The following is a 9,571-nucleotide window of genomic DNA, read 5'->3' as shown; positions in this document are numbered from 1 at the left end:
CTGTTATAGCCCATATTTTAATAATATGTATGCATTAAGTCCATAGTAATTACATAAATTGCAAAAAAGTGCAATAAACTACAAAAAAAATTGAAAATCGCTTTTGTTTTGTTTACATATATTTCTACTTGGAGAAATTTAAGAGGTTTATCCCTCAAAACTTTAAATACAATAAAGTTGCAAAAAAATAGTTTCCCACCACAGGAAATTTATTTTGAGTGTCTTCATAGTTTTATTTTGGAGATACAGCAATTTTTATATACTGCAGGAAAAACAAAAAACAATCCTATGATGCAAATTTGCAAAGAAAACAGCATGTGCATCATTTTACTGTGGGAAGTGTTACGAACAGCTGATAGGAACGGCAAAGCGTGTTTCTGGAATATTATGTTTTTGTTCCTGCAAGCGCTTTTTATGCAATTTTTGCAAAGCTATATGTGGAACGAAACCGTGACCTAGGACAAGCTGATGGCATCAGATGTAAGTACAACTCCTCCGGTTTCATATGCAAAACAAATTATTGCGCTAGCTTACACGGTTCGGATTCTACAGGGATTTAAAAATAGTTACGCAAAACGGAGCATGCTGCTCTGACCGGCTTTAAAGGGTTAACAATGACTTTAAAAAAAATAATATAAAATAGTGTGCAACACCACTGAAGTTTTTTTTTTTTTTTTTAACTCTTTTCAACCAACGGCAGTCACTCTCCAAATAACTTCTGCTTAGCTTTCCGAGCTTCCCTCGGGTCCTCTTAATCAGCGGTCTCCAACCTTTTTTGCGCCACGGACCGGTTTATGCCCGACAATATTTTCACGGACCGGCCTTTAAGGTGTCGCGGATAAATGAGGGAGGGGCTAATAATCGGCTCAGTCATTTTTAATGATCGTTGAAAGCCCAGATCGTAATCGTGATTAAAATTCGATTAATTGAGCAGCCCTACATTTGAGTGAGTTTTTCAAAACCCAACAATGACATAAGATTGCGTCAATGCAGTAGAAATATTATTATTAGAATGAATATTCTTTCATCATAGGTTTGTCTGAACATGAGTGGAGCACCTGGCTGAAATTGAATGAAATAGCAATATGGACTTTTGTTAGTCATTTAAGTCAAACTATTGCCACCATGCCTTCGTTTGTCTGTAGGTTGTTGAGAGGCTGAGGTTGTTTCACTTTAAGGATAGCCAGATTGAGATGCTTCATGGGCCGGTTCCATTTGATTATAGTCTTTACCTGAAGTCAAAGTCCTGTTTAAGTGTTAGTGCAAAAAGTTAAAGTACCCACTACACAGAATCCTACATGCTCACAGAAAAATCCCAATAGATTAGCAGTTTCTGAAATAAAGATAGAGACCAGCCTGTCTGCCTCAAACAACCATGCCACATTCACCTTTCCCCCCATTCTGACAGTTGGTTTGAACTTCAGCAGGTTGTCTTGATCATGTCCACATGCCTAATTGGACTGAGTTTCTGTGGTTCTGCTGAATCTCAAACAAACTGGCTTATTGGCAGTTGAACTGGTCTTCTTAGCAAAGTGGCAAGTGAGTGTACATCATTGGATCATCGGTATTGATTCATTAACATGCATATTATTTGCATACAAAATATTATGGAGCAAATGTAGAAATGGGCATACCATTGAAATACTTGAGAGTACAGGTACATTTCACCACTCTATTCATGCTCTCATCCAATGGTTTTGGGCATTGTAATATAAACAGGTTCCAGCTCAGTGGCATCGGGTAATTTACTTGCACACCTCAGAATGTATCTGTATACTAACTAAAAAATATTCAATATAAAAACACAATATAAAAAGTAAAATCTTTTTTTATAAATATATCAATGCAATAGAAACATTTCAAGCAGTTCTTCTGTAGTTTTGCTTCTTAGTAAAATTGAAGCATAAAAAAAAAAATCATGCAAGGACAAATTCCACTGAAAAAGTCTAAGCTATTATGCAAAACTATTTTTATTTACAAAACAAATGGCACAGTGCGACTGCACAGTAAATGCACATGCACACTCCAGACATGACAGGGGAGTTTGTTTCCATAAAATCATAAATCCCAATCAGACAGTGAAGGACATTTCAGGCAAGATTCACAACTAATATTCTAACAGAGGGAGCAAATATTGCTCAAGAGAAACCATTCATTCATTTTAAGGCCATTTTAGAGGTCAGGATGAGATTGAGACCAGCAGCAAGTCAATGCAAACCAATGTTACTAATTAGACTTAAACACAACTGGATACAAAGCTAGTCTTGAGCACTTCAAAAGCATGGAATCAAGTAGCATGACAGAGAAAGCGAGGGACGTAAACAGAGTAAGAAAGAAAAAACACAAATTGAGGATTATTGACTTTTCACCATTGAAATGCCTCCATAAGAGTATGGGATCCCTCAAATTGCTGTAAAATCAATTTTCTGTTCATAGTTCTGTTTCTAGCCTAATGAGCAGGAACAAAGAGGAAAACGGAACCTTTTCACAAGCTTTCAAGCATTTACTTTGGAGGCATATATTCTTAAAAGCGAAATAATTTGTCAACATAAGATAGCCATAACATTTAAATATATAAGTGCGATGACTGTTCAGGAAATATCAATGTATTGAGTCTTTAAGAGCCTGAGAAACACTTTCCCTTAGCTGAATTTGTCTCACTGATGCCCCAGTGCCTCACAGTTGCCAATTCTTCAAGTATTTGGCTTGTTACATGACTTGTTCTTACAGAATACAAACAAAATGTAAACAGTGTGCGAAGTAGATATTAAATGGACATGGGAATAGTAGCAAAACAGTAAACGTAAAACCATCAACCAGCCAGTTTACTGGCCACGATGGAAGTTTTTCTTTGAGGTAGGTCCTGAGGTGTTGGGATGTGTCCCCCTGTGATCTCAGTCTTCTCCGTTGGGGCGGATGGCAACTGTTTATTCTTCATTTTTGCCTTGGCCATGTTGTAGTCCCCAGAATCAAAATACTTTTGCTGTAAACAAGAATAAACAGAGTGAGATCTCTATAAGGCTGACATCTTTTAATTGTAGTAGCTAGCCAAAGTTAGGTGAGAAAACTCACCCCCTTCTGGAGTCTTTTCCTGAGAAATTCAGATCCCCCTGGCTTGCCTCCAAGGTTGGGATATCTGGCCTTCAGTTTGGCCTCCTCTGATTTTTCTGGGCTGATTACCTTGTCCTCCATTTCCTGTTGACAGAGTGCAATGTGTAAGGATAGTAAAACTTTCGACTTGCAATTCGGTTTTCCAGCCGTATGCATCAACGTGACAATAACGAAACTTCAATATGTTGTATACTGACAGCAGCACATACTATGGTCACAGATTACTTTGTTTGATTAGATACCGGCGCCGCCATGAGGTAAACTGCTGTTTGCACTAGCATTAAAGTTACTGTTAGCATGATGAGCTACTGTACAATTTTGCATGTACAGTGAAGAAACCTGTTTGCCAGACCCAAAACAGCACAATTTTACTCTACCAACAAACGCTAACAGAATATTAGCCAATTCAGCGACAGCATCGCTAAGGCTCTCAGTCAAGGTTAGCAGCTGGCTAACTAGCTTGGTGCTAGCCGCCAGCTAACCAAGCAGCACTGGCTAACTGGTGTTAATTTGATGTAATTTTCCATTTAGTGGTTACAGTTTACCTGCTGTTCCTCCGAAATTCTCGTTTCTTCAACTTCCTCGGACATGGTTGTGCTGTATTCCCGCTCTGTTCGCAAAACTGTAGTTATGGCCGAATAAGCTCCTCTTCGGGAAGATAAAAGGTAGCACTGTCAAAGCAGCGGGCGAGGACAGCAGCAGCCTGTCATGCAGCCTGTGTAGCAACAGGCCGGTGAATCGATGCTAGAGACGCAGATGAGCGGGACGATAGCGATCATAGAATCTGTAGGCGCTAATAACAAAGTTGTTTTTCTTCAGACTAATTCACGCGTAAAAAATATGATAGCGTTGTTGAAATTTGATTTTGCATTGTATATGGATTTTTTTAACCCGTCACTTTGTTCAGGTACACCTGTTAAATAAGAAACATAATAGTTTATTAACCCCAAAGGAAATTATGCAACGGATCACAAAAAATGGACAACAGATGACTGGAAAAATGTACTTGGTCTTGACTTCTGATGCAATATTCAGATGATAGGGCCAGAATCTGCCATAGTCCGCATGGAAGCATGGAGCCATCCTGCCTTGTGTCAACAGTTCAGGCTGGTGGTTTTGAAAAGTTGAGAACGATATTTTCTCTGCACACTTTGGGCCACTTAGTACAAACTGAGCATCATTTAACCCTTGTGTGGTGTTCGTATTTTTGTTACTCAGCCAGTGTTCATGGGTCTGGTGGACCCGCTAGAGTTTTGGCTTTCCAAATTAACACTATCAAACAATTTTATGTTAAATTACTCAACAGATGTTTACTTCATCCCAATTACAAGACATATGAACAGCAAACATGGTTAATTTTTTCCCTTTACCTTTGTTAGATCACATTTATGAATTAATGTGCTTCTCGTTTTTCTTTTATATAAAATGTTATAAATAAATCAGTTATAATCAAGTGGAGTGAGTGGAAAGACACAACACATTTACACGTGAAAAAATAATTAATTGTTTAATTTTTCTTTTGAAGAAAACTGAACACGGGTCTCACAGACCCGAACACCATACAAGGGTTAAATACCACAGCCTACTTCACTGCTGTTGCTGGCCATGTCCATCCCTTTACTACAGTGTACTCCCAGTGCACCCATCTTCTTAAGGCTACTTTAAACAAGATAGTGAACTATGTCACAAAGCTCAAATAATCTCAGACTGGTTTCTTGAACATGACAATGAGTTCAAATGGGACATCTCAATCCAATCAAACACATTTGGGGCGTGGTGGATCACATAATGGATATGCAGCCACTATGTGATGCCAATTTTGTCAATGCAGCCCAAAATCTGAGCAATGTTTCCAGCAGCTTGTTGAATCCACCTATGAATAATTGCATTTGTTTTAAAGATGTGAAGAGCTACATGCTCAAAATGACCATGTGAAGGATATCTGCTCTTCCTGGCATCATAAAGAGCCAAAAGTAGGACTTATATGTACTCTGACCTCATTATTTGAAACTTCCAACATGTTTATTAGGCACAGCCACCATTTTAACAGTATAATAATAACTGACCCTCACAATTTCTCTGTACAGACAAGTTGTGATTGAAAGACTGGCACAGGCCTATAGTTTTTTTCCTGCTGTATAACAGTTACTGCAGATAAGGATTAAATGTTTACATTGTACAATATATACAAGGGCAGCTAATCTCTTATGATGCTCATGCCAAATAACCTGCTGAAAAAAGTAACACGGTTTATGGTCTATTAGTCTTCCAAAATCGAATCTATTATTGGCAGCAACTTTAATATTCATTCATGTATTATTTGGTAAATGGTAAATGGCCTGTATTTATATAGCGCTTTACTAGTCCCTAAGGACCCCAAAGCACTTTACATATCCAGTCATCCACCCATTCAAACACACACTCACACACTGGTATTATGATCATCTCACAAAATAAAGAGCAGGAGAAATTCCAGAAAAGATGGTTTTTAATATATCGGCAATCTTAATATTTTCAGAACAACTGTAATACATTAGACTTTGCAACAGGGTTAAATCCATTTCTTCACTGCTCCAAATACCACACAGTGAAAACCAAAACAGAGCAACTGGGAAAACTGCAGTTAATGGCTGCTGCTTTGCACTAAGGCCTTTATGAAGTCAATACCTTCAAATCTTTCACAGCAATTTAAAGCCAAATGCTTTACTCAGCACAACAACTGCTATTTGCAAACTTAAATTTCCAAACAAATATACAATAAAGTTTTAGGAGAAAAAAAAAACGTAAAAAAAAAAAAAAGGCAACAGAAGATTATTCATCCTCCTCCCGCATATCCACATCTTCTTGCAACTTCTGCACCATTTTGTCTTCCAACTGTTTGGCTTTTCCTGTAACAGATAGTGCAAACCATGCTGAAATTATCTTTATTAAATGGAAAAGTAACCAACAAATATGTATGATCAGTAACTGCATTTACAATGATTCTACTTGAAGAACCTCCATTCTGAAGAAAGGAAAAGCAAGAATAGTAATCTTATTTCTATTTTATGTGCAGACATTGGTTCATCATCTCTTTTATACCTAAAGAGTGCTGCACCATTGACCCTTACCCTGTTTTGTCTGATAAAGTCACACTTGGCTGTAAGACACTTGTACTAAAATCACTGTCACCAAATTCACTATATGCACAGTCATATGGATAACTTCATGAGTCTTTACCTGCATGTGGTGCTTTGATGAGGTGAATGTTTTTCTTGACTTCGCTGATGGCCTCTTCTTTCTCCAACTCTTTGCCCTTCTTTAATCTACAGAACAGAAATGGTTTAGGCAAGGCAAGTGCTTTTATCCCAACCGTTAAACATATTTCCCTAATTTGCAGAGATTTTAAAAGTATCACATTTAATATTCAATATTCAAAAATCTGAACAAAGTCTATTAAAGTATAAAAAAATAAATGCTCACCTGTTCATGATAAATCTTGCCTGTCGTTTATGTTTTATTTCGTTCACTTTCTTCATTGCTTCCACTGCAAAAGTTATCAGAACATAAACACATTGCTTAGAATGAGACAATAACCAGAGGTTTATATGAGCGTGTTCTTTCATGTATGTGACAATCAGAACATCTTATTATAGAGTGATACTTGAAAAACTAGCCCATGGATTTGTTACTGGTTGTCCTAACACCTCCCTGAAAGCTTTCAGCTGATCAAAGATGCTGCAGTCAGAGAAGGAACAACTAATGAGACAGATCACATTTCTGCTAGATAAAATGTAAAAAATATATATATATACCTATATACAATTTAAAGCCTTTCTACTCACAAAGCTCGATGATACCTTAAAGACCTTAGAGGATTATAATAATCCAATAAAAACTGTACACAGGCTTCAGCTATCAGGCTCTTCTTCTGCCAGGGTTGGGTTTTGCAGGTAGATGCCCCTCTTCCTCTGAGATTAAACTTCAAACTTTTGTTGTTGATAAAGCTTAAAAGTAAGATTAGATCCTATGATCCTGAATAATTGCTGCCAACTATATTATCTATTTTCATGCATCTTTCATTCGTGTGTTTGTATGCTACCATTACCTTTGTTCCTAGTCTGTCTCACAGTTTGTGGTTTCCCTTCTGTTGCCTCTCTACGTACTTACATGTTATTCCTTTTCTTTCCCCTAACTGGGCCCCCGAGCTGGGTTCTGTATTTGAAACTCTTAACCTTACATTTTTTAAGTGCTCTGAGATTCCTAATGTTGGTATTTAATGGTATACATACAATTAATGTGAACGTTTTCGCCCAAAAAGCTTCTAATAAATAAATATATACATTACCTGTCTTATCCCAAAGCTCCCTGTTATATTTGACAGGAATATTTCTGCGTTTCTCAAACTCCAAAGAGTTATCCTGAAAGACAGCAAGTGTGTTGGTTAAGGTTTAGTCAAACAAATGAACGACGAGGTGGTCCTCATTGATGAACAGCTTACCACTGTCAGCTCCTTTCCTGATGCCTTTCTGAATGCTTTGGTCCATCTTGTTTTTCTTGGGTTGCGCTTCTTCTTGAAGTTCTTGTGGCATTTTGATTTGCAGAATCTGAATGTCTGTTTTATTAAAGAGAGAAAAACAATTTAGGGATCACCCAATAAGAAAATGTGTGGATATAAACAAGCACATGAGTTAATGATAGAAAGTGAGACATTATCAGCAGTAACGATATTACATTTGCTGAAAAATTAATGATTGAAATTTCAAGATTGGAAGTGCACTGGCAAAATCAATAGCTGAAATTGGAGAAATGGTTTAGGACGACCTCCAAAAATAACAGGAAAATTATGAATTTACATATACAAACATACATACATATATATAGGGGATATAGTTGATACTTTACGACTTAAAAATACATTTTCAAAACGTTTACTGCTTGTTATTAGCACTTAAACCTACATTTATTGTACATTATTAAATCCTTTATCTAAACAGTCTTTTTGACTTCCGGATTTCTCTGTGTACGAAATCAGATACACTGAAGAAGAACTACATTATACATTTTTATCTTTAAGAACAAAGTTATGAAACATTGCTGTAACTGTACTACTGAGTATATATTCACAAATAACCGGAAGACAAGAGACATACGTAAACTAAACACAAGCGAGTTTAATGACCTATAGCATATTTTCCCTACAAACTAAGATGTTTATAAATACCATTACCGTGGCACAAAAGTCAGGATTGAGGACCATCAAGTGTTTGTATTAATATTTGTTTACAGCCTACAATTCTAAGCTCCTGGTCTCACACTGAAGCATAAGAGGGCGCACTCACTCCATCAGGAAAAGCCGAGGCCCTCCGATTTACACGTCCAGACTCACACAACAACTTCATGTCCATTAGGTTTGTGAAATAAAGTAATGTGTTTTAAAAAGAACTTTACTGTCTATTTCTTCTCTTTTCCGTCGCAAATACGATTTACGACTGTTATTTACCGTTTTCCAGCCCTAACTCCCTGCTTTGGACCCACGTGAATGAATCCAGCACGTTATGTTAGCATGCTAGTATTAGCCGAACACTAACGAGCCACCACTATCAGTCAAAACAGGAGCTTCGGTTAAAATTAACAGCATTGTTCGGGCAAAAACCTGCGCCATACCTTACAGTCGTTCCGTACAAACATCACCCCATGTCCGGGGTACACTGGTCCCGAGCAAAAATAACACTTTTCGATGCGCATTTTCGCATCAGGAGTGCTGCGTGTGGCAGCTGACAAAAACAAGACCGTTCCCTCTTATTCTGCTTCTTTTTGTTGCCTGACATCCAGCAGTTTGGTGTCTTTACCGCCACCTAAAGACGAGACTTGAAACTGCAGTTATCCTTCAAGAGATCGGAGGTTTTCCCAAGCATCCTAACTAAACTGTGGAAGAAAATATGTAACAAAAATGTAAATAAATAAATAGATTGATAGAATTCCAAAACTAATTTCTGTGTATTAAAAAGTATAAATAAACAATTTCCAGAAACACATTTAACTTAAATCTTTGTACATTTGGTCAAATTTGTCAACACAGCTAGAATTTGGTGGCATTGGATGGAAATGTTTACTAAGAAATGGGTGCCTGTGTGACTGTTTCAAGTGTTTGTACTGTTGTGTTTTAGTATTTCTATTAGTAGTAGTAGTATCCTGAACTTAATACATCTCACAGTCTAATGCACTCTAAAACTAATTTACTACAGATAAAGCTAACGCAGAGTGCCTTTGCTTCTTTAGTATTTTCTGTAAATTATACAAGATTGTTTTTCATGAAGTCATGCTGTCAGAGAGATAACCTCCCTTCGGTATACAACGGAGTCCATGGGGAACCAAGTGATTCTTAGGTGACATGGGCATCCCTCCACAATTACGCTTGACAGTTGGCATGAGGTGTTTGCACTGATATGCTGTGTTTGATTTTCTCCAAACATAGCCA

General features: G+C 37.3%; 2 protein-coding genes across 2 annotated transcripts; both read right to left on the bottom strand.

Annotated features, from left to right (window-relative positions):
- Positions 1-1,952: 1,952 nt before the first annotated feature.
- arpp19b (cAMP-regulated phosphoprotein 19b) lies at positions 1,953-3,876 on the bottom strand. The gene is made up of 3 exons (XM_026175709.2): positions 3,657-3,876; positions 3,073-3,195; positions 1,953-2,983 (listed from the first exon to the last, which is right to left on the bottom strand). The coding sequence occupies exons 1-3, from the start codon at positions 3,699-3,701 to the stop codon at positions 2,813-2,815; spliced, it is 339 nt and encodes a 112-aa protein (XP_026031494.1). The 5' UTR covers positions 3,702-3,876; the 3' UTR covers positions 1,953-2,812.
- Positions 3,877-5,581: 1,705 nt separating this feature from the next.
- rsl24d1 (ribosomal L24 domain containing 1) lies at positions 5,582-8,966 on the bottom strand. The gene is made up of 6 exons (XM_026175707.2): positions 8,758-8,966; positions 7,592-7,705; positions 7,439-7,511; positions 6,574-6,637; positions 6,331-6,416; positions 5,582-5,999 (listed from the first exon to the last, which is right to left on the bottom strand). The coding sequence occupies exons 1-6, from the start codon at positions 8,836-8,838 to the stop codon at positions 5,923-5,925; spliced, it is 495 nt and encodes a 164-aa protein (XP_026031492.1). The 5' UTR covers positions 8,839-8,966; the 3' UTR covers positions 5,582-5,922.
- Positions 8,967-9,571: the final 605 nt, after the last annotated feature.

This window comes from Astatotilapia calliptera, chromosome 7, assembly GCF_964374335.1.
Source record: "Astatotilapia calliptera chromosome 7, fAstCal68.1, whole genome shotgun sequence".
Classification (NCBI taxonomy): domain Eukaryota; kingdom Metazoa; phylum Chordata; class Actinopteri; order Cichliformes; family Cichlidae; genus Astatotilapia; species Astatotilapia calliptera.
This window is presented reverse-complemented; position numbering and strand designations above follow the sequence as displayed.

Bases quoted from the DNA above. Each gene is read 5' to 3' on its own strand.
- rsl24d1 (XM_026175707.2), bottom strand. From the start codon at position 8,838: ATGCGCATCGAAAAGTGTTATTTTTGCTCGGGACCAGTGTACCCCGGA. The intron at 7,512-7,591 runs GTAAGCTGTTCA...GCTGTCTTTCAG, and splicing joins CAGGAAAGGAGCTGACAGTG to GATAACTCTTTGGAGTTTGA. The intron at 6,638-7,438 runs GTAATGTATATA...TAACTTTTGCAG, and splicing joins GGAGCTTTGGGATAAGACAG to TGGAAGCAATGAAGAAAGTG.
- arpp19b (XM_026175709.2), bottom strand. From the start codon at position 3,701: ATGTCCGAGGAAGTTGAAGAAACGAGAATTTCGGAGGAACAGCAG. The intron at 3,196-3,656 runs GTAAACTGTAAC...CTCTGTCAACAG, and splicing joins GAATTTCGGAGGAACAGCAG to GAAATGGAGGACAAGGTAAT. The intron at 2,984-3,072 runs GTGAGTTTTCTC...TCTTGTTTACAG, and splicing joins GGAAAAGACTCCAGAAGGGG to CAAAAGTATTTTGATTCTGG.